The sequence below is a fragment of the Trachypithecus francoisi genome, unplaced genomic scaffold (genome assembly GCF_009764315.1).
Source record: "Trachypithecus francoisi isolate TF-2019V2 unplaced genomic scaffold, Tfra_2.0 Lachesis_group19, whole genome shotgun sequence".
In the NCBI taxonomy this organism is placed as follows: domain Eukaryota; kingdom Metazoa; phylum Chordata; class Mammalia; order Primates; family Cercopithecidae; genus Trachypithecus; species Trachypithecus francoisi.
This window is the reverse complement of record NW_022681464.1, coordinates 34,956,903-34,981,725: the sequence shown is the minus strand read 5'-3', so window position 1 is coordinate 34,981,725 and position 24,823 is coordinate 34,956,903. Positions and strand designations below refer to the sequence as shown.

The 24,823-nt window shown below is 36.2% G+C and overlaps 1 protein-coding gene across 2 annotated transcripts in view; it reads right to left on the bottom strand.

The window, feature by feature from the left end:
* Positions 1-24,823, bottom strand: part of ROCK1 (Rho associated coiled-coil containing protein kinase 1) — a 155,792-nt gene that overhangs the window by 75,494 nt on the left and 55,475 nt on the right. For both annotated transcript variants that reach the window (XM_033178174.1, XM_033178175.1), the window contains exons 5-10: positions 22,182-22,357; positions 21,019-21,103; positions 19,632-19,776; positions 19,159-19,297; positions 16,195-16,286; positions 3,480-3,639 (exon numbers count right to left, since the gene is read on the bottom strand). In XM_033178174.1, coding sequence (XP_033034065.1) covers positions 3,480-3,639; positions 16,195-16,286; positions 19,159-19,297; positions 19,632-19,776; positions 21,019-21,103; positions 22,182-22,357 — 797 coding nt within the window. The remainder of the gene's footprint in view (positions 1-3,479; positions 3,640-16,194; positions 16,287-19,158; positions 19,298-19,631; positions 19,777-21,018; positions 21,104-22,181; positions 22,358-24,823) is intronic.

Sequence of the window (24,823 nt, the reverse complement as noted above, 5' to 3'; positions counted from 1 at the left end):
CTGGCTAACACGGTGAAACCCCGTCTCTACCGAAACTACAAAAAAAAAAAAATTAGCTGGGCGTGGTGGCAGATGCCTGTAGTCCCAGCTACTCAGGAGGCTGAGGCAGGAGAATGGCGTCAACCCAGGAGGTGGAGCTTGCAGTTAGCTGAGATCACGCCACTGCACTTCAGCCTGGAAGATAGCGAGACTCCATCTCACAAAAAAAAAAAAAAAAGCAGTATAATTTCTACTTTTAAGAAACTTAAAAATTAGTTTGGGCCATAAAACATGAATTCAAAGAAAAACTAGAGAACATAACCAAGTGCATGATAATGTAGGACAAAGAGTAGAATAAATGTTTATGTAACTCAAGGTTACCATTATACAGAGAAACTTAAAGTTATTAACTGCTGGACTCTACTACAGAAAATACAAAAACATTGGAGGTTGTTTATTATCAACAACTTAAGTGTTTCAGAAACCAAGTCAAAGAATAATTGATAAGAATACAAAAAGTTAAAGAATGCTCCAGCAGGCTGGGCATGGTGGGTCACACCTGTAATCCCAGCACTTTGGGAGGCCAAGGCAGGCAGATCACCTGAAGTCAGGAGTTCGAGACCAGCCTGACCAACGTGGAGAAACCCTGTCTCTACTAAAAACACAAAATTAGCTGGGCGTGGTGGCGCATGCCTGTAATCCCAGCTACTTGGGAGGCCAAGGCAGGAGAATGGCTTGAACCCCAGGAAACGGAGGTTGCAGTGAGCCAAGATTGCATCATTGCACTCCAACCTGGGCAACAAGAGCAAAACTCTGTCTCAAAAAAAAAAGAATGCTTCAGCAAAAATCACCCTGAAGCTCTTCTGTATATGTATGTTAATTGAAAATAGTTAAAATATTATACTTATGGAGTGTTAGGGAGGAAAAAAAGGTAAGTGCCAGCTATCTCACTGATGATGCAACAAAAAGTATTAAGTACTATCTTACAGTGAATTACTGAAGAAGTTTCAAAAAGCCAGACTAAATTGTCTTTCTGATTTCTCAGCTTAACCCGAATGGCTCTAATACTAAAATGACAAGACTCTTCACTTTAAAATAAGATTAGTTATAAAGACCTCACATGTAATAATTTACTCCAAGCAAATCTGTTATCTGATACCATTCCAAAGGAGTATAATTTAGAAGTACTTATTTTTGAGGTAATTAAAAGCAGATTTAACCCACCCAGTAAGTGTTATCATATAGTTCAATGCATTATATTGGTATAGCACTTTGTTTAGACTTCTCCTTCCTTCACTTCCTTCCTTCCTTTTTTTTTTTTTTTTTTTTTTGAGACAGTCTCATTCCATTGCCCAGGCTGGAGTGCAGTGGCATGATCTTGGCTCACTGCAACCTCCGTCCTCCAGGTTCAAGCAATTCTCCTGACTCAGTCTCCCAAGTAGCTGGGATTACCGGCATGTGCCACCACGCCTGGCTAATTTTTGTATTTTTAGTAGAGACAGGGTTTCACCACGTTGGCCAGGTTAGTCATAAACTCTTGGCCTCAAGTGACCCGCCCACCTTGGCCTCCCAAACTGCTGAGATTACAGGCGTAAGCCACCGTGCCTGACTGAGATTTCTACTATGTCATTCTTACCAACCTACATTGTACAATTTAGCCCTTTCTCACCAAATGTGAGCCTCTCAAGAGAAGGTACTGTATCTTATTCATCCTTCTCCATGCAATTTGGTGCTTAGTATATACCTGACAAATAATAAGTTATCAAAGATATCTGTGGAATGAACAAATGCCCAGCACACTAAAATAATGTTAAATGTTTAACTTAAATCTCAAGTACATTAGAGTAAAGCTAACATGAACTCATACCAATGATAATAATAGTTACACTGAGTGCTTACACCATACAAAGCACTCTTCTAAGTGCTGTACTGTGTTTTAATTTACTTAAACCTTACTGTTGGGAACAAGCCCCCCAAAAACTGGCCATAAACAAAATCTCTGCAGCACTATACCATGTTCTTAATGGCCCTAACACCCAAGCTGGAAGGTTGTGGGTTTACAGGAATGAGGGCAAGGAACACCTGGCCCGCCCAGGGCGGAAAACCTCTTAAAGGCATTCTTAAGCCACAAACGATTAGCATGAGAGAACTGTGTCTTAAGGGTGTGTTCCCGTTGCAGTTAACTAGCCCAACCTATTCATTTAATTCCACCCATCCCTTGTTTCCCATAAAAGATACTTTTAGTTAACTTAGTATCTATAGAAACAATGCTAATGACTGGTTTGCTGTTAATAAATATGTGGGTAAATCTCTGTTCCGGGCTGTCAGCTCTGAAGGCTGTGAGACCCCAGGTTCCCCACTTCACACCTCTATATTTGTGGGTGTGTGTCTTTAACTCCTCTAGTACCGCTGGTCTTGGCACCTTACAACAATCCTGTGAGGTAAGTAGGCAAGTAGTATTATTGTTATTATCATCATCCCTATTTTTGAGGAAATGGAGGCATAAAAGGCCAAAGTTATTTGTCCAAGGTCACAGTGGAGGTAATACTACATGTTATAACACATGGTAAATTAAATGGGTTTGGGGAGGAATTACTTAATTTTTGAAGAGCTAAAAATTGATAGCATCAATATGGTGATGACAATGCTAGAAAAGTCTACATGTGGGGGGAGGGGGAGGGATTGCATTGGGAGTTATACCTGATGTAAATGACAAGTTGATGGGTGCTGACGAGTTGATGGGTGCAGCATACCAACATGGCACAAGTATACATATGTAACAAACCTGCACGTTATGCACATGTACCCTAGAACTTAAAGTATAACAATAATAATAAAAAAAAGAAAAGAAAAGAAAAGTCTACATACTGGCCAGGCACGGTGGGTCATGTCTGTAATGGCAGTACTTTGGGAGGCCAAGGCGGGCAGATCATGAGGTCAGGAGTTCAAGACCAGCCTGGCCAACATGGTGAAACCCCATCTCTACTAAAAATACAAAAATTAGCTGGGTGTGGTGGTGAGCACCTGTAATCCCAGCTACTCGGGAGGCTGAGGCAGGAGAATTGCTTGGACCCAGGAGGTGGAGGCTGCAGTGAGCCAAGATTGTGCCACTGCACTCCAGCTTGGGTGACAGAGCAAGACTCCATCTCCAAAAAAAAAAAAAAAAAAAAAAAAAGTCTACATGTTGTTTCAAAATGTATTATAAACCATAAGTCTACAGATCAAAATACCAGTATTTATAGCATCTTTTGACCTATTAATTGTTGTAACTTGAGGATATATAGTATATCATTTAGCAAAAATATTTTGAAAAACAGTGTCCTAAACATGGATGAGTCCAAGACAAATTAAATATGAAATACTGGAGATATCACACATCAATGAAAAATTGCATAAGGTATATCTTTATATACCATTAAATCTACTTTAAAAATGATTTTTAGATATTTCTTAGAACAAAATCGGCATTTACTCCTACAATCACTGTTTAGCATACTTACCTACGATTGCTATAATATGTAAATCCTACAAAAGGTAGTTGATTGCCAACAAAAGCTTTAGGAATAGGGAATGTTTCTTCCTCTCCTTTATCTTCTTCCAAGTCATCAAAATTACTAGTATCAATGTCACTACTTAAATCAGGTACAACTGGTGCTACAGCTAAAAACAGAAACAAAATTAGTTGCCCATTTCAAACTTAAAATACAAGTAAAGTGAAGCAGATTCCATACCAACTACTGATGGTTTCTCTCTTATAAAAGTTTGCAAACCACAAATTCTACCTGGCTTGAATCCTATTATACTAAGCTTTGCCAGGATTAAAAATCAACTGATAATTGATCATTATGAAATTCTATGAAACAATTATCTTCAAAGTCACCTATAATTATCTATACCTTGGGTTTAACTTGACTATTACAAATGAAGCATTATTAAGGTTTGTTTTAGAATGTACCTATAAATACACAAAAGCATTCAGGACTACAGAAAAAACTTTTCAGAAACTAAAGCATAACAAACTGTACTCGAAAAAATTGTTTATCTTTAAATATAGTATTTTTTGGTTAATCTGCTTTATAGTAAACCAGAAATTAAGGTTACTTCTTAGCTTCCTGGACATAATAATTTGGTACTGAAATATTTTTACTCACTCAGAATCCAGATGATCAATACTCCTCTCTCCCACCCCAATATCTCCATAAGATTAAGCCACAGGAGCAACGGATTTGGAATTGTATTTTCAGACTAGCTACCTCTAGAATCAAGTGATTAAGACTAATGCAGTGAGGTATTTATGATATCATTGTTAACAAAAAAGGGCAGTAATACAAAAAACGGACATGACATCTTCAAGAATTATAAATTTGATATGGACCAAGTCTTACATATACTTAATAATATAAAACCATATGTGACAACGTTTAAATATTCATAACATAGGAGAAAATACTATATAAAACTAATACTACTAACATCTACTTCTGGGACTTGAATGTTACAAGAGGTACATCTAAAAATAAATTCTAAGAAAATAAAAGTTTAAGAAAATTTATTTTTTAGCTTAAAGATACTGTAGTATAATAAAACATCCCTGAATCATGATCATCAAAATACTAAAAAATTATTTTAGGTACAACAACCTCATGTTCTTTTAGGGAAAAGGAATCAGTTTTCTTTTCAATCATCTGGGTATTTCAGGCAAGAAATACTTATTGTTGTGTCATCTGAGACACAGTAAATTAATATTTAGGAAACAAAACAACACATTTACCCGAATGAAGCCGTAGTACTAATAGTAATAAGAGAGTGAGATTAGAGCTTTTCCACCATTCCACTTTCCTGAATGGCCAACAGAACTGATTAGACAAGGCTAGCTTTCTAATATTTGTAAAATGAGGGGAAAACACAAACAGTTGCCGCCCTTGGGAAATACAAAAGTTAATTATGGTCTTGGCATAAATTTTATGTTAAAAGTGATCTCAATCAGAGACACTTTTGCCTGCTGGAGGGCATTCAGCAATGTCTGGGTACATATTCTGGTTCTCATTAATGGAAAAAAGGTGTTACTGGCACCTAATGAGTACAGTCATGGGATGCCACTAAACATCCTTAAGTTTAAGATAATCCCCACAAAAAGAATTATTTGTCAACTGCTAAGGCTCAGAAAACCTGCTTTAAAATTATATCAGAAAGAGAGAAGCAGAATAAGTGTGCTGCATTTTCTCTTGCTGTTTCTGATGGATCTACTCTTTTTATAAATGACACTATTTCACAGTAGTTCTAAAATGACAAATTCTCACCTGTTTAAGTTCTGAGACACAAGTGGGGAAAATATTGGAAGAGTTATAAAAGTAATTATTTCTGCTTCTAAATTAAGATGCTTACTTAGGCTTTATATAATGCCATATAATCACTTCAGAACTAATAAGAATAAAGATAACTTTACAGAATAAACATCAGTATATATTTGTTTAAAAATCTGCCTTCATTAAATAACTGTTAATGTAGAAACCATGTTCCATAAAAAAGAATCCAGCAGATGTTGTCAAAAATGGCAAAGTAGGGAACACAAAGAAATCATACCTCCACTGAAGCAAACGCTGAGTTGACAAAAACTACCAGAGCAACTTTCTGAGAACTCTGGAACCTAATAAAAAACTAGTAACAAGCAGGGAGTGTTTAATGAAGAAAGAGAATACAAAAATTTGGCATTTAAGGAAATCTCTGTCACTGGCTGAGATAATGAAATGGAGATTTCAGTGAATACACATGACAATGCAAAAATAGTTTGGAAAAGTCACTATCACAGCCCACAACAAGCAACAACAGCAAGCCCTGGGTAAAAGAGGAAGAATCTGATTTCCAGAGTTACAACACTGTAATATCCAAAATGTCCCTCTTAGAAGGATACAGCTGCTTTAAAACAATGTCCAGTTTACAACAAAAAATTACAAAGCATGTAAAGAAGCAAGAAAGTATAGGCCATTCACAGGGAATATAGAAAATGATAGAAACCACCACTGAGGAAACCAAGACATTAGATTTATTCAACAAAATCTTAAACTCTCTTAAATGTGTTCAAAAAACAAACGAACACTATAGACAAAGTACCCGGAAGATGATGTCTTAACAAAGAAAAAATATCATGAAAGAGATCGAAAATAAAACCAAATAGAAAGTCTAGCACTGAGAAGTACAATAGCTGAAGTTAAAATTTCTCTAGAAAGCTTCAACAGCAGATCTGAATAGGCAGAGGAAAAAAATCAGTGAACTTGAAGATAGGACAAATGAAATTATCAAGTGTGAGGAACAGAAAGAAAAAGAATGAAAAAGTGAACAGAGACTAAGGAAACTGTGGCATCAAACCAGACCAACACACAGATTATGGGAATTCCAGAAGGAGAGAAAGGGGCAAAAAGACTATTTGAAGAAATAATGGCCAAACCTTTCCAAATCTGGTAAAATATATAACTCTACACATCCAAGAAGCTGAATGCCAACTATGAAAAACTCCAAAAACTCCACATGAAGACATATCATAATCACATGCCATAATCAAACTGTCTTAACTCAAAGCCACATGAAGAAGAAAAAGGAGTATCAGTAAAGGTAACTATTTAGATAAATGTAAATAGAAGCAAGTTTTTGAAAGCTACTCAAAGTAAAGTGGTATCAATTCAACCTAGATTGTTATCAATTTAGAATGTTAAGTGTAACTCCATGTTAATTAATAAGAAAATGACTAAAAAATATACAGAAAAGGAAAAGAAGGAATCAAAATAGCATACTAGGGTAAAAAACTAAACACAACAGAAAGCAATAATGTATTATCTGAGGAATAAAAAGGAAATATATGACATAGAAAACAGGAAGATGACAGAAGTCTTTTCTTATCAGTATTCACTTTACATTTAAATGGATTAAACTCACCAATCAAAAGGCTGAGATGGGTAGAATGCAATAAAAAAAGATTCAACTGTATCCGTCTATAGAGACTTGCCTAAGATCCACAGACATAGGTTAAAAGGTTACTTGACCTGCATCCATAGGTTAAAAGTAATGGAGGAAAAAAGATATTCCATGCAAAAGGGAGCTGAAGTGGCTACATTAACATGAGACAAAACAGACTTTAAATAAAAAACTGTCAAAAGAGGCAAAAAAGGACACTGCATATTAATTGATAAAAGGCTCAATCCATTAAGAAAATATAATGACTATAAAAATGTATGCATCTAACACAGCCCCAAAATGTAAGAAGCAAAAATAGACATGAATGCAGGAAACAAACCGTTCTAAAATAATAGTCTGACAGTTTTATAGCTTGTCCCCACAAATGTCATGCTGAAAAGTAATCCCCAATGTTGGGGGGCGGGGGCTGGTGGGATGTGACTGGATCACAGAAGTGGATTTTTCAAGAATGGTTCAGCACCATCCCCTTGGTGGTGTCCTCAAGACAGTGAACGAGTTATTGCCAGATCTGGTTGTTTAAAAACGTGCGTGTCATCGTCCCCCTCACCCTCTTTCTTGCTCCTGGCTCTTACCATGTGATGGGGCCTGTTCTCATTTTGACTTCTGCAATGAGTAAAAGCTCCCTGAGGCCTCTCCAGAAGCTGAGCAGATGCCAGCAACATGCTTGTACAGCCTGCAGAACCATGAACCAATTAAAACTCTTTTCTTTATAAATTACCAGTCTCAGATATTCCTTTATAGCAATGCAAAAATGGCTTAACACAAGTTCGTGTCTTCAATAACCTACTTTCAACAATGGATAGAACATATAAATAGAAGATTAATAAGAAAATAGAAGATATTAACAACTTCACAAACCAACTAGACGTAACAGGCGTGTACAGAACACTCAACAACAGCAGAATACACATTTTTCTCAAGTGTATATGGAACATTTTCCAAGACAGATTATAAGTTGGACCAAAAAACAAGTCTTAAAAAGTTTTAAAACACTGAAATCATACAAAGTATCTTCTTTAACCACAAGAGAATGAACCAAGAAGTCAGTAATAGGAAGAAAACTGAAAGTTTCACAAATACATGGAAATTAAACAAAACACTCTTAAATCACCAGTGACTGAAAGAAATAATCACAGGAAGACTAAATACTTAGGAACAAATGAAAATGGGAAGACTAAATACTTTGAGACAAATGAAAATGAAAACAACATACCAAAATGTATGGGAGTCAATGAAAGCAGTGCTCCGGTGGAAATTTTACCTATAAATGTCTATTATACTAAAAACCAATGATCTCAAGCCAATAACCCAACTTGACACTACAAGGAACTATAAAAAGAAAAGCAAATTAAACCAAGAGCTAGCAAAAGGAAAGAAAGAATACAGATTGGAGTGCATAGAAATAAAACTGAGAATAGAAAATCAATAATGCAAATTAACAAAACTAAAAATCGGTTCTTTATAAAGATCAGCAAAATTGACAATTCTTCTACTGAACTAAGAGGGGAAAAAAAAAACCCAGAAGACACAAACAACTAAAATAAAAAATGAAAGTAGGGGCATAACTACCAACCACATAGAAGTAAAAAGAAAATACAATGCATAATCGTACAGTGACTTTTTTTTTTCTTTTTTTTTGGAGACAGAGTCTTGCTCTGTCACTCAGGCTGGAGTGTAGTGGTGTAACCTCAACTCACTGTAATCTGTGCTTCCTGGGTTCAAGTGATTCTCTGCCTCAGTCTCTGGAGTAGCTGGGACTACAGGAGTGCACCACCATGCCTGGCTGGTTCTTTTTTTTTTTTTTTTTTTTGTATTTTTTGTAGAGATCAGGTTTTGCCATGTTGGCCAGGCTGATCTCAAACTCCTGGCCTCAAGTGATCCACCTACCTCGGCCTCCCAAATTGTTGGGATTACAGGGGTTAGCCACTACGCCCGGCCTACAGTGACAAATTAGATAACTTAGATGAAATAGAGACATTCCTGGAAAACACAGACTGCCAAAATTTATTTTAAAAGAAATAAAGAATCATAATAGGGCCATAGTGGCTCATGCCTATAACCCCAGCACTTTGGAAGGCCAAGGGAGGGTGGCTTGAGACCAGGAGTTTGAAACCAGTCTGGGCAACATAGCAAGACACCATCTCTACAGAAAATAAAAAGAAAATTAGCCAGGTGTGGTGACACATGACTGTGTTCCTAGCTACTCGGGAGGCTGAGGCAGGAGGATCCCTTGAGTCTGAGAGTTCAACAATACAGTGAGCTAAGATCATGGCACCGCATTCCAGCCTGGGCAACAGAGCAAGACCTTGACTCTATTAAAAAAATGAAACAAAATGAAGGAAAAAAAACCCATATGATAATTTCAGTTGTCATACAAAAAGCATTTGACAAACATAACACCCTTTCATGATTGAAAACACTTGGCCAACAAGGAATAGAAAGGAACTTCCTCAATATGATAAAGGACATTAATGAAAATCCCAGTTAACATTATACTCAGTGGTGAAAGACTAAAAGCTTCCTCCTTATGACCAGAAACAGACAAGGTGCCTACTTTTACCACTGCTATTCAACACTTTACTGGAAGCTCTAGTCTGAGTAATTAGGCAAGAATGATAAATAAAAGGCATATAAATTGGAAAGGAAGAAGTAAAACTCTCTCTATTCGCAGGTGACAGGATCCTAATATTGAAAATCCTAAAGAAGCTACAAAATAATACATTAGAGGTAACAGACAAATTCAACAAAATTGCAGGTTACAAGATCAGAAATAAAAGTTCTACTTTTTTCTTTTTTTTTTTTTTTTTGAGAAGGAGTCTTGCTCTGTTGCCCAGGCTGGAGTATAGTGGCCGGATCTCAGCTCACTGCAAGCTCCGCCTCCCGGGTTTATGCCATTCTCCTGCCTCAGCCTCCCGAGTAGCTGGGACTACAGGTGCCCGCCACCTTGCCCAGCTAGTTTTTTGTATTTTTTAGTAGAGATGGGGTTTCACCGTGTTAGCCAGGATGGTCTTGATCTCCTGACCTCGTGTTCCGTCCATCTCAGCCTCCCAAAGTGCTGGGATTACAGGCTTGAGCCACCGCACCCGGCCTAAAAATTCTACTTCTATATGCTAGCAATAAACAATATGAAAAGAAAATTAAGGGAACAATTACATTTAAAATAACATCAAAGGCCAGGCGTGGTGGCTCACGCCTGTAATCCCAACACTTTGGGAGGCGGAGGCGGGGGGCGTTCAGGAGGTCAGGAGATTGAGACCATTCTGGCTAACATGATGAAACCCCGTCTCTACTAAAAAAAAAAGTAAAAAAATTAGCTGGGTTTGGTGGTGGGTGCCTGTAGTCCCAGCTACTCGGGAGGCTGAGGCAGGAGAATGGCATGAACCCCAGAGGCGGAGCTTGCAGTGAACCTAGATTGAGTCACTGCACTCCAGCCTGGGCGACAGAGCGAGACTCGTCTCAAAAAAAAAACATCAAAAAGAAACACCTAGGAAAAAATTTAACCAAAGAGATGTAAGGCTTATGCACCAAAAACTTAAAAACATTGCTGAAATTAAAGAAGGCTTACATAAATGAGGAGACATCCTGCGTTCATGGACTCGAAAACTTAGTATTGTTAAGATGGTAAGATGAATTAAAGATTCAATGCAATCTCCATCGAAATCCCAATGTCCTTTCTGGCAAAGATGTAAAAACTTATTCTAAAATTCATAGGAAATCTCACGAGATCCCAAATAGTCAAAACAATTTTGAAAATGAACGAAGTTGAAAGGCTCACATTTCCTGATTTCAAAACTTACTACAAAGCTTCCATAATTGTACAGTGTGATACCAACATAAAGACAAACATATACAGACCAATGGAATACAACAAAAACCCCACAAATAAACCCTCATGTATATGGCCTAATGATTGACACAGGGGCCAACAACTTTCAATGCAGGGAAAGGACAGTCCTTTCAATACACAGTGTTGGGAAAACTGGATATCCACATACAAAAATATTAAAGTGGACCCTTACTATACACTATATAAAAAGTAATTCACAACGGGTCAAAGACTTAAACATACTGGCTGAAACTATGAAATTCACAGAAAGCGTAGGTAAGACATTTCATGACACACTGGATTTGGCAATGATTTCTTAAATACAAAGCCAAAAATACAAGCAACAAAAGAAGAAATAAACCAGATTTCATCAAAATTAAAAATTTTGTGCTTGAAAGCACTATTAACAGAGTGTAGAGAATAGAAAATATCTGCAAACCATGTATCTGATAAGAGATTAATATCCAAAATTTAAAAAGAACTCCTATAACTCAACAACAACAAAAACAAACCACCAAATTTTAAAATGGGCAAAGAACTTGAATAGAAATCTCTCAGGAGAAGATATAGGAATGGCCAATAAGCACATGACAAGATGTTTACCATTCCTGGTCATTAGAGAAATGCAAATCAAAACCACAATAAGATACCATTTCACATCCATTAGGATGACTACTATTAAACAAAACAAAACAAAACAGAAAAGAACAAATGTTGGAGATGTGGAGAAACTGGACCCATGTGCACTGCTGTTGCGAATGTGAAATGGTGCAAACGTCGGGGTTACTATTATGGCGTCTCCTCAAAAAAATTAAACATATGGCTGAATGTGATGGCTCACGTCTACAATCCCAGCACTCTGGTGCACTGCAGCTGGGAATGTGAAATGGTGCAAACATTGTGAATTTTATGGCATTTCCTCAAAACATTAAACATACGGCTGAGCATGGTGGCTCCCTGCACTTTGGGAGGTTGACGCAGGAGGATCTCTTGAGCCCTGGAGTTTGAGACTAGCCTGGTCAACACAGCAAGGCTGTCTCCACAAAACTAACTAATTAATTATCATATGACTTAGCCATTCCACTTATAGGTATATACCCAAATTAATGGAAAACAGGGATATTACAGAAATATCCATATATATAACACTAATATGGATATAAAATATAATATGGAATAATACATAATAATAATACAATATGGAAAGCAGGCATTTGTACTCTACTGTTTGTTATTCACAATAGCTAAAACACAGAGCAATCTTAAGTGTCTATTAATGGATAAATGGATAAACAAAATGTAGTATATCCACACAATGGAATATTATGATACATGCTATGACATGAATGAATCTTGAAGACACTATGCTAGGTGAAATAAACCAGTCACAAAAAGACAAATATTATAGTAATCTATTTAAATGAAACACCCTGAGTAGTCTAATTCAGAGATAGAAAGAATAGTGATTACTGAGAGTTGAGGGGAGAGGGAAATGGAAAGTTACTGTTTAACTAAAAGAGTTTAGTATAGGATGACGAAAAAGTTCTGGACACAGCAGTGGTAATGTTTTAAGACAATGTGAATGTATTTAATGCCAATATGACTTGTATAGTTAAAAATGCCCAACATGGGGAATTTTATCTTACGCATACTTTATCACAATATAAAGAGATAATTTATATTTTAAAAATCCATTATAATGTTCAGAAAGTCTAAACTCCTAAGTAAAAGAGCCCCGAAACTTGGTAGGCCTTAAGTTCTTTATTCACAAAGCCCACACTGATAATCTCTCCCGTAAGAATGTAAAATTCAAACAGAGAGGGTACTGGTCTTGATTAACCCACAGAACCTAGAATAATATATATGTGTGTATACAATGAGTTTTGAGCTAGCAGAAGTATTACCACTGTTAGCATCTTGTGTGTTGCCCACAAGCTACAGGTGGATTAAGTAACACCAATATCTTATTTCAAATGAGATAATAATATATGGCAAAGTGTGTTGTAAGTTACCACATATTTAATGTAGTATTATTAATTTTTCTAAAGAAACAGTTATTGTTCTGTTGCCCAGGCTGGAATGCAGTAGCATGATCAAAGCTAACCGCAGCCTTGAACTCCTGGGCTCAAGTGATTCTCTTACCTCAGCCTCCCGACTAGTTGAAACTTAGGTGCGTGCCATCACACCTGGCTAATTTTAAAATTTTTTTGTAGAGATAGGGTCTCGCAACATTACCCAGGCTGTCTCAAACTCCCGGCCTCAAGAGGTCCTCCCACTTTGGCCTCCCAAAGTGCTGAGATGACAAGCATGAGCCACTGTATAATACTGTGTAACACTGTAGACCACTGTAGAATAGAGCCGCCTGGCCCTATTCATTATTAATCATTATTAATAACATGTTAAATATGTGGTAACTTGCAAAATCCTTTGCCATTTATTATTTCATTTGAAGTTAATACTATGTTAAATACTAACAGTATTATTAATAATGTAGGCTAAATATGTAGTAAATGTTATTTTCTTTTTCCCAAAATTTAACTGCCAACAATCGTCGATTCCTTCCATTTTTGATCTATGTAATACTGAACAGGTAAAGATCTTTAAATCGTACATGGTATTTCAAAGATCAAAGGCTTTGGAGTCAAGAGACTTAGATCTGAATTTTGACATTGTTGTTTGCTTGCAGTTATGACCTGTAGTAAGTAATTTAGGTCTTTTCATTTTTTATGTCTTTCTCCTATCTTTAATCTTACTCATGTCACTCCTTCAATTTTATCTCAAATGAGTGGAAAAAATAATGTTACAATCTTAATACTTTGTGCCTCTGAATTAAGGGTGAACAAGATCAGGAAGCTCAAGGAAATTCTGCCAAAAATCAAGCTATTTTGTGTCCTGCTCCCACACCACCAAGGAACACAAGGTGAAGATTAATTGCCATTGCAACGTGGAGACATGTAAAGTGGTAAAAATACCAAAAAAAACACTATTATTTGTATTAGAAAGCAATTTTGCCAAAGAAAATGGAAAGTAAAAAAAAATTAAAAGGAATTATAACTGTTACATAATTTTTAGAAATTTAGCAGGTCAAAGAGGTCAGTTCAGAATAAAAGAATTCTTGGTATTTTAGGGGTGGGAAGTAAAGAAAGGGTAGGAAGAGGGGAAGGGAAGCAAAGAACAATAAGTTCTACAGACTTCAATTTTTCTTTGTTTTTTCCAATAACCACAAAACAGGACCTCTTAGAATTAGGAAAAACTACCAAAATGCTATTAAGTATGCTAAATCTGACTACATAGATTCAACATAGACAATGCAGATCTTAAGCAGTTTTATGAAGGAGGTACAGCAATATAATAAAATGCCACTGATCTGGACTCCCTAATTCCATAAGACTATGAACTCCAGAAGGGAGAAAGAAAACTTTTGTTAGTTTCATCACTGCTGTTTTCCCACTGCCTGAAACTGAACAGTGTTCAATATATAACAGGTGTTCAAGAAATAATTGTTGACTAAATTACCTCCTCTTTGAAGTGACCAGTTTTTCAATACATAAAAGGAAAAATATCTTTATTACTTTTGAGGGTGATTTATTGTGTGGTTATTCTATAATTATTTATGCATTGCTTAACTTTGAAAAAGAATTTAAAGCAATACAAAAGATTATTTTGTATTTTCTTCAGTCCCCTTCAAAGTTTTATTCAGATTTATAATAATATTTGCACATCTTCAGCCTTCTTAAACTTTACTAAGAAGATAACCTGAATAAAAACACAAAAAGTGTTTCAATGTAACCATTTCTCACTCCCTGATCATCTCTTTGTCATGTAACAATTTCACTTGCAGCATGAAGATAATAATTATGTCACATTTAATTCTGAAGAGGAAGTAGTTCCTTATTTCCTAGTATATAATCATTAATAAAATTCTCCTAAAGTCAAGCTGCTCTTACAGCTTCTCAAACAGCTGGTCATTCAATGATGTTCCTTGCATAATTTCTTAATTTCCAGAGAATTTATTTTCCCTTTCTCCTCCTTAGACAATTTTATAGCTCAGCACAACGTAAGTACTGTGTTATAGTACTTGAAGGCAATACAACTGTTCTTTTAAAATATTTGATAACCGGAATGCTTCACTAATATTAGCAAACCTACATGATTTATTTCATCAGAATTAACAAGATTTCCTTCTCTCTGGAAAGTACTATCCTTCACTGTCTCAACTAGATAGGCAGTCCTTAAGACAACTAATGTGTACTTTCTAAAACGAGGTAGGTTGAGTTCGTTTCCATTGTTACTGTTCACTGCTATTCTTATGGCAGCAAGTTAGGGACTGAGATACATTATCTTTTCTCTGATAAATGAACAGGGAAAAAAATCCTAAGATGTCAGCAGGGGAAAGATGAATTCTTTACCTCCCAAATCCACAAAGATGATGACAGCCTTTGACGCCATGATAATTTTGATTCAGCTATATTGCAGAAAGTTTTCTGTGAATCATCTTATAATTTTAACTTTTTTTTTTTTTTTTGAGGCGGAGTCTCACCCTGTCGCCGGGACTCGAGTGCAGTGGCCGGATCTCAGCTCACTGCAAGCTCCGCCTCCTGGGTTTACGCCATTCTCCTGCCTCAGCCTCCCTAGTAGCTGGGACTACAGGTGCCCGCCACCTCACCCGGCTAGTTTTTTTTGTTTGGTTTTTTTTTTTTTTGTATTTTTAGTAGAGACGGAGTTTCACCGTGTTAGCCAGGATGGTCTCAATCTCCTGACCTCGTGATCCGCCCGTCTCGGCCTCCCAAAGTGCTGGGATTACAGGCTTGAGCCACCGCGCCCGGCCTAATTTTAACTTTTTTAAAAAAATAAGAAAGTGTTCTAAACTGACTGAAAATTAGCTTCTTGAAATACAATACATTTTTGTTTCTGAATTGCAAGTTGCAAAAGCCTGAGGGAATCAAGTATATCAAAATAGCCTATAAACTCATAAATAAAATTAAATTGAATTCTGGCATTAATTAATAATAGAACCTTCTTATATTTTGGGTTTTAACAAAAACAAGAGAATAACTTGTCTTCTCACAAAAACATATATTTTAATCTCATTATCTACTACTTATTGACCACCTCCATAATACGATAACTAATGCCTAACATAAAGAGCAATTCAACAAAGATCAAATGTAAAATTATGACTGGTAAGTCTAAATCCATTACATTTATATTTCATCTGGGTATCCTGCATGGGACATAAGAGGAGTAACAATATAATCTTCCCAATATTATCAAATTAATAGGTTAGGACAATTCCCACATAGCATTTGTGGCTTCTGATTTTCATCAGACACACAAAAATATTTAGCAATGTAGTTCCAACAAATTATCACAACTACTTTCAAATATTCACTAAAATATGCAAGAAAAAAATAACTTACTATCTCGGAGTGTTTCCCAAGCCCACTGGTCATTTTTGAAGAAGAGATGTCGTTTGATTTCTTCTACACCATTTCGTCCTAATCTCACTTCCCTGAATAAAGACAGAAGGAGAAAAGTAATTAATCATTTGAGATCTTATTATAACCTGTCCAGGTTTATTTGTGGGCAGAATATCAAATCTGTGCAGGACAAATACAGTTCTAAGGTGAAATTATATTGTCAGCATAATTTCAGCCCAAATAGAAAATATGTTAAAGATAGAGAACATTAAAGAATTTTTTTAAAAGAAAACTGAAGAAAGGCCAGACGTGGTGGCTCACACCTATAATCCCAGCACTTTGGGAAGCCCAGGTGGGGTGGATCACCTGAGGTCAGGAGTTCAAGACCAGCCTGGCCAACACAGTGAAACCCCATCTCTACTAAAAATATAAAACTAACCGGGTGTGGTGGAACACGCCTGTAGTCCCAGCTACTTGGGAGGCTGAGACAGGAGAATCGCTTGAACGCAGGAGGCAGAGGCTACAGTGAGCTGAGATCATGCCACTGCACTACAGCCTCCGTGAGACAGAGCGAGACTCCACCTCAAAAAAAGAAAAGAAAACTAAAGAATAACTACAAAAAACACCCATGACTTTTCTACTGACAACAAAAATCCCAATTGATCACCACCTTACTTCATTAGCAAAATGAAAAAAGCACCATGCATTTTCTTGACAGTTGTTTGTGTGTGTATGTTTATTTTTTTTTTACAGTGGTAAAGTTATGCTTTTTTTTCCCCAACCAAAACTTTACTTAGGCAGTAATACCAGATGCTACCAAAAACCTCCAGAAACACATTTTAAATTTTGAATTTCCAATTTATAATCTATTAATTATTTCTGATCACTCAAAAGTCAGTGACTACTAATTCTTGATACTGCCACAAAATTCAGAGCTTTCACTGGACAAGTTACTGATACTAGCCTCTTTCCTGGTGAGGAAAAAGTTTTTAAAAATGTGATTTTAGCTGAATTGGAAAAAGAAAGTCAGCACCTTTTTTTCCCTAGTAGAGTGCTTATAAATAAAGAAAATACTCTAAATTCTAAGTTTCTGCATAAGCTAAAAGATAAGTTGGCTTAGACATGTGACAATTTTTCCAAGAAGCTTTCACAAACTCTCAAACTGGATTAGAAAACCTCTCCATGGGCCGGGCGCGGTGGCTCAAGCCTGTAATCCCAGCACTTTGGGAGGCCGAGACGGGCGGATCACGAGGTCAGGAGATCGAGACCATCCTGGCTAACATGGTGAAACCCCGTCTCTACTAAAAATACAAAAAAACTAGCCGGGCGAGGTGGCGGGCGCCTGTAGTCCCAGCTACTCGGGAGGCTGAGGCAGGAGAATGGCGTGAACCCGGGAAGCGGAGCTTGCAGTGAGCTGAGATCCGGCCACTGCACTCCAGTCCCGGCGACAGAGCGAGACTCCGCCTCAAAAAAAAAAAAAAAAAAAAAAAAAGAAAACCTCTCCATGGTTCTCTGGCACATGGTACTTACCTCATGGTAATTAGCTGTCTGTACTATAAATGTCTGATTTGCTCATCTAATTCCCCCAAAGGACTATGAGATATTTGAGAGAAGTGGCTCTGTATCTTCCTCACTACTATATCCCTAGCACTTAATAAACAGCATAGTACAATTCTTTATATTAAAATGTAAAAATTAGCCAGGCACGGTGGCTCACACCTGTAATCCCAGCACTTTGGGAGGCCAAGGCAGGTAGATCATGAGGTCAGGAGTTCAAGACCAGCCTGGCCAACATAGTGAAACCCTCTCTACTGAAAATACAAAAATTAGCCAGGCATGGTGGCAGGCACCTGTAGTCTCAGCTACTCAGGAGGTTGAGGCAGGAGAACCGCTTGAACCCAGGAGGTGGAGGTTGCAGCGAGCCAAGATCGCGCCACTGCACTCCAGCCTGGGCGACAGAGCAAGACTCTGCCTCAATGAATGAATCAATCAATCAATGTAAAAATTAGCCAGGCATGGGTGGCTCACGCCTATAATCCCAGCATTTTGGGAGGCTGAAGTGCGAGGATCACTTGAGCCCAGGAGTTTGAAACCAGCCTAGGCAACGAGCAAAACCCTGCCTCTATTTAAAAAAAAAAAAAAGTAAACATTTGAAAAACCATACTTCAAGCTCTAAGGGACATAATGAAGGGAGGCAAGTTAAAGCAAATATCAACTTGAAACATATTTAAAAGTACTAGGTCTCCCTAATATTTAACAATTTACAATCATAAACATTAAGTATAATCTTACTAATACATCTGGTTCACTTTCAAATTTCATAAGTAAACTTCAAAGGTATACATAATATGTCATTTTTCTTTCAAAAACGCAGACAAATATTAAAATGCTTGTTGAATCTACAAGATGGAACACCAACTATTATGTCTAGAAGAAAAAAGGTAGTATACTTTTAAAAATGGCTTTATATTATTGACTCTTTCAACAACCATATACCATACATCATCAAATCTAAAATGGTTTAAAGTATAAGGTGTATCACCATTTTTATACCACTAGGAAAAAGAATGCTCCCAACTCATACCATTGACTGTGAGATGTTCTCTAATTTCAGAGATGTTATGTTAAAAAAATTTTTTAGATTCAATAAAATACACTGTAATTTTTATAATTAACCAAGTTAAAAATTTAACAATAAAAGAAAAAGTCATCTAATTTAGCCATCAGCCAAGACTATATTATCATCACAATTTCTTAGGTATGATAAGTGAGCTGAGATCCACAAAAGACATCTAGAATATCATAAAATTATCTCAGGTCTCACCGTCATTAACGGTTTTGAGAATGGTAGCATATAAAAATTCTAACAATTTACACGTAGAAACTCAGATATGGACCTTAAAAACGGAGCAGAAGATGAGAAGTCCTCAGAATTAATACAGGCTCAATTTTAAAATTATTTACCTGTCAGTAAGGAAGGCACAAATAAGGTTTTTTGCTTCTTTTGATATGTCATTATCATCAGGAAAGGTAAGTGAATTTTTATGGTTCATAATTTTACTGTAAGTTCCAACCAAAGAATCTGCATAAAAAGGTGTATCACCTGAAAAATCAATAAAGAAAACAAAAGCAAAATGAAATACATTTGAAAAAAGTCAGTTTCAAAGGACGAGTCAAAGTTACCCATTTAAAAAGATTATTAGGTATGTATTAAACTAAAAACATACTCCAAATATATAAAAAGAACACATCATAAAGTTGCTCTAAGCCTCTAAATGCTTTTAAAAACACATACAAAGCAGGTTTGGATCATGTTTATTACCCACAAACAAAATCAAGATTGCTTAAGAAAATAAATATTATATTAGAAAGAGCCAAGTGGCGAGTTTTGAGATGAACAACTATAATAGAGAGACATAAAATCTTCCTTTACTCACCTACAAGCATTTCGTATAAAAATACCCCAACCGACCACCAGTCACATTCTCTTCCATAATAACCATCACCACCTTGGGATTTTAATACTTCAGGGGAAATATAATCAGGTGTTCCAACTGCTGTATCACATCGTACCATGCCTTCCTAAAAAGAGCGGCAGGTCAAATTTTGAATTAGGATATAAAGTCTCAATTATTTAAAATGACTTTCTTATTAATATAACCTATGGGACTCCAAATCTTTGAGCTATAAAATATCATACATTAAAACTTAATGGAAACCTGACAAAAATTAACACAGCTTAATCATATATATACACACTATATACACACCATATACATATATACCATATAATGTATGTGTATACACATGTATGCATATACACACACTATATGTGTATTCACATATATACACACACCAGTGATTATTTTGTAATAATGCTCACTAGAAAGACATACTGCCACCATTTATTATTCCCCGAGTTGTGCCAATATCATGGTATCATCTTAACTGCTGAGAACAAGTACACAGGCCAGTGCAAATACACTGGGGAGTTTATAGAATAGGGCATTTTACAACATAGTGGTATAAATGCTGACTTCCTTATTTTTTACTAAAATAGCTATTTAACTATGTTTGAAACTACAAAAGAAGCATACAAAAGTTGACTGTATAAATATAAAATGGGGGCGCATATGTATGGGAAAAGGGCATAATAGTGTAAAGCACACTGAATATCTATTTGATGTGAATTTTAACTGCCCTCCCCCACCAAACCTGAGAGACTTGTTCGTTGTTACCTATATTTGCTGGTATTAATGAAACAGAATTATAACTAAATGCTCACACAACAGTTCTCATGCAGTGTTTCCTTCACTGTTTATATGAAGTGAAGGAATAACATACACAGCTGAATGAGCTATATTTATTATATAGTGAGGATAGGTATTATATAGTGAGGATAGGTATCTTTTAAGACCCACTCCTAAAATAAGCAGTAAAATTTTTTATATGTTAACAGAAGTAAAACACTAAAAAATACACACATTACTGAAATCTAATTTTTATGAAAGTCTAATTTTAACACTGGCAGAAGTATTTAGTGACGTTTAAGCTAATTCCATTCCTAGTTACCAGCAGTGTATATTAGAGTTGTTATGAAGGATTTAGTAAATTTGGCAATCCACATTTACCCTAAATAGAGAGGAAAAAATAAATCACTAACAAGTTACTAATACCACATTGAAACCATGGTATCTAGTTCAACAAATAAGGTCATATCAATTCTGGACAAGTCCAGCGATGGTTAGTAAATTCTTAAGCCATTTTCTAAAGAAGCATCTATCTTGAATTAGCAAAAACTAAATTAAAATCTAGTTAATTAACCTTATTCATCTTCATACAAGTACCAAAATCTGCTAACTTCAAATGTCCAGATTTATCCAGCAGCATGTTATCAGGCTTCACATCTCTGCGGGAGGGAAAAAATAGTACAGTATTTTCTGAAACAGATTAGACACTGTAAAAATTGTATGAGGCAGTTATTTTAGGTCAAGCATCCTCAATTTAGGTAAGGCCATCTTGGATCTGTATGTGTTCTCTAACCACATCTATAAATTAAATTTCATCAAGGAAACTTCTTTATATGTTAATGTCTCAGAAGAAAACATATATATTCCTTTTTAAACAGAGTTTGATTCTTTCAGAGGGAAAATCAAATCGTTTAAGAGAGACTGACCATCAAAAATACAACACTCAGACACAAAAGGTGATTGAAACATGAGATAGATAAGTACATAAAAAACCCCAGAGCAGGGTCTAAGTTGCTTTCATTTTTGATCCCTGACATGTAGGCACAGCAACTGCATACAGTATTCCAGCAGTGTTTGTACAACAAATGAAACTATTCGTCTATGAATAAATATGATGTATTCACTAATTAAAAGCAAATTAAATTACATATTTTAAAAATTAACATCAAAGTGTTTAACTCCTGGCACATACCTTAGAAAACTAGTTTACAATTTTTACTTTTCAGAATACCATTTAAAGGCTATATGATCAGATTAAGGGATATTAAAGAATATATTTATACCAACATTAAACTGAAATGCTAAAATTATAAACTTCAAAGTCTGGAGTTCTTTTTTTCCCCCCTTCCTGAGATGGAATCTCATTCTGTCACCCAGTCTGAAGTGCAGTGACTAAATCTCAGCTCACTGAAACCTCTGCACTCAGGCTCAAGTGATCCTCCCACCTTAGCCACCCAAGGAGCTGGGACCACAGGTGCATGCCACCTGTTGTTGAGATGGGTTTCCCCATGTTGCCCAGGCTGGTGTCAAACTCCTGAGCTCAAGAGATCCGCCTGTCTCGGCCTCGCAAAGTGCTGGGATTACAGGCGTGAGTCAGCGCTTGGCCAAAGTCTTGAGTTCTGAAATATCATTCATGTCATACAGAAGAATGGGTGAATTGAGAGTAAGAAATGTTAAAGTTATTTTTTAGCTATTTCCTTCAACAAATGAGAAAATTTAAAGCACTTTTATCTTTACCTGTGAATAAAACCCATGGAATGGATTGCATCCAATGCAAGAACTACTTCTGCAGTATAGAATCGTGCCCATTTTTCAGGCACATCATAGTTGCTCATTAAGTTTACAAGATCTCCACCAGGCATGTATTCCATCACCATGTAGAGATAACGATCATCTTGGAATGCATAAAAAAGCTACACAGACAAAAAAAACACACAAAACATATTCATTAATGTTAAACAAAATTGTTTCACTTAAAAAGTAGCAAAAATACTAATAAAAGATTTAAGTAAAATTAATCAAATTACAGAAGTTGCAAGTCTAGTTAAAAAAAAAAGACAAACATAAATGCCACAAAGACCCCTGTATATGCAAAAGGACTATAACCTGATTATTCAGAAGAGTTACATGGAGATAGTCTTTCTTCATAACTTTCTATACTATTTGAATTTCCTTTACTGAGAATTTTTTTAAACTGTAATATTTTCAGTAAATATACAAATCTCCTAGGCAAAGAAATACTATACTTCTTATTTGTGCATCAGTGAGGTCTACTATTAAATTTATATCAATATCACAATGCTCAAGAAGGCTTTGATAAATTTGGCTTAGTTTCAGCTGTTTCTTATTAGCTGTGTGACTAGTAATTTGCTTAACCTACCCGAGTCTCTGCGACTATAATCTCTTCTAAAACACTGTAAGGACTGTACTTTAACTTTTATACCTGTTGCTTAGTCAAGTATCCAGATGCCTGGCAGTTAGCAATTGCTTAATAAAGGCTTAATGAACCAAATCATAAATTAATCCATAAAGTAACAGTGCACCTAACAGATTAACTGTCTTTCAGGGTTGAGGGTTGTTAAAAAAGATTACTGAATATAGAAAGCACTTAGTGTAATAGATGCTCAACAAATGACAACAGTCAGGAGGAGGAGCAGTAACAACACAAAAGTAGGAGGAAGGCAGCCGCTAGGGCTAAAATAGTAACAGTAAAATCCACTAATGTGAAATTAGTGAGGATATCAGGCATAAATATAGTATGTGACCGGGGATCAAATAAAAAGGCCAAATTTATAAAATAACATTTTAAGTAAATATAAGAAGTTCAGAATTAAACTAAAATAAAAATAAGCCCCAGAGAAGATGATCTGTAATTTACCCAGATGTTTGTCTTAAAATCTTCTTAATGTTTCATTTTTTTCAACAGTGTTTAGTAATTGTAGTTATAGATTCAGTTATTTTGTTTTGATTTTTTATTTTTTTGTACAGGTAGGGGGGCCAGTCTTGAACTCCTGCCCTCAAGTGATCTTCCTGCCTCAGCCTCTGGAAGTGCTCGGATTACAGGCTTGGGACTACCACACCCGGACAAGACTCAGTTATTTTAATGTAAAAAATATATTTTGGGGGAAGAGGGAAGGATAAGAAACAAAGTGGCATTTCATGACTATCCCAGATTAAAGTACACAATTTGTCATTTGGGCCCCATAAAGAAATATTGTTAATTTGGTGACAGTTTTACCCCTATTTATAGACAATATATCCAGAGAAATAAAGCTCTGAATACCTAAATTGTAAATAGCCCTGAAATTAACAATTATGTCACATATCTTTGAACTAACAGACACTGAACATGCATGTATCAGTGGTTGTTAACCAGTGGTGAACACATTTTTGGTTGTCACAACTGTGTGTGAGGAGGGAAGAGTTGCTACTAGCATCTCCTGTGTAGAGGCCAGGAATGCTGCCAAACACCCTAAATAAACACACCAGTAATTGGAATAATGTAAAGGATAGCCCCCAACAACAAAGAATTATCTGGCCCAAAACGTCAATAGTATTAGCCCTGAGAAACTCTGATCTACACAGTTGTTAAAAACATAGACATTTCAAGTTGAAAAGTGCTATGGTGACTGGGTATGGTGGCTCACGCCTATAATCCCAGCACTTTGGGAGGCTGAGGCGGGCGAATAATGAGATCAGGGGATCGAGACCATCATGGCTAACACAGTGAAGCCCATCTCTACTAAAAATACAAAAAAAATTAGCTGGGCGTGGTCCCAGCTACTCCGGAGGCTGAGACAGGAGAATGGTATGAACCCCAGAGGCGGAGCTTGCAGTGAGCCGAGATCACACTATTGCACTCCAGCGTGGGTGACAGAGCAACAGAGCAAGACTCCGTCTCAAAAAAAAAAAAAGTGCTATGGCATAAACCTTCAACATTTTTCATATCCTTTTAATTCCAATTACTGTTATGCTTTTTAAGGATAGATTTCATTATATATTATAAACAAATAAATCACAAATACAAGTTAGAAAATTAGAAATGGTCTAGCCCAGTTTAACTTCCTCCGTATGACATTTTGCATTAAGGACCCCAATACATAAGACAGATAAAACATGAAGCTGAACTCATAAAAGCAGAGAGAAAACTCAGAATTATAGTCTACCCAAAACCCCACTTGACCCCATGATTTTGCCTAAGGTACCTCCACAATTGAACATAACCAATCAAAGACAACTTTCACACTTACGAACAAGGAAACTGTGGCCCAGAGATGTTAAGTAACATGGCCATAGCTTCAGAGAAAGGCCTATGGCAATCAAGACGAGGACCTAAAACTACTGACTTCGTTTATTTTTCTTTCTACTGAAAACCTAAA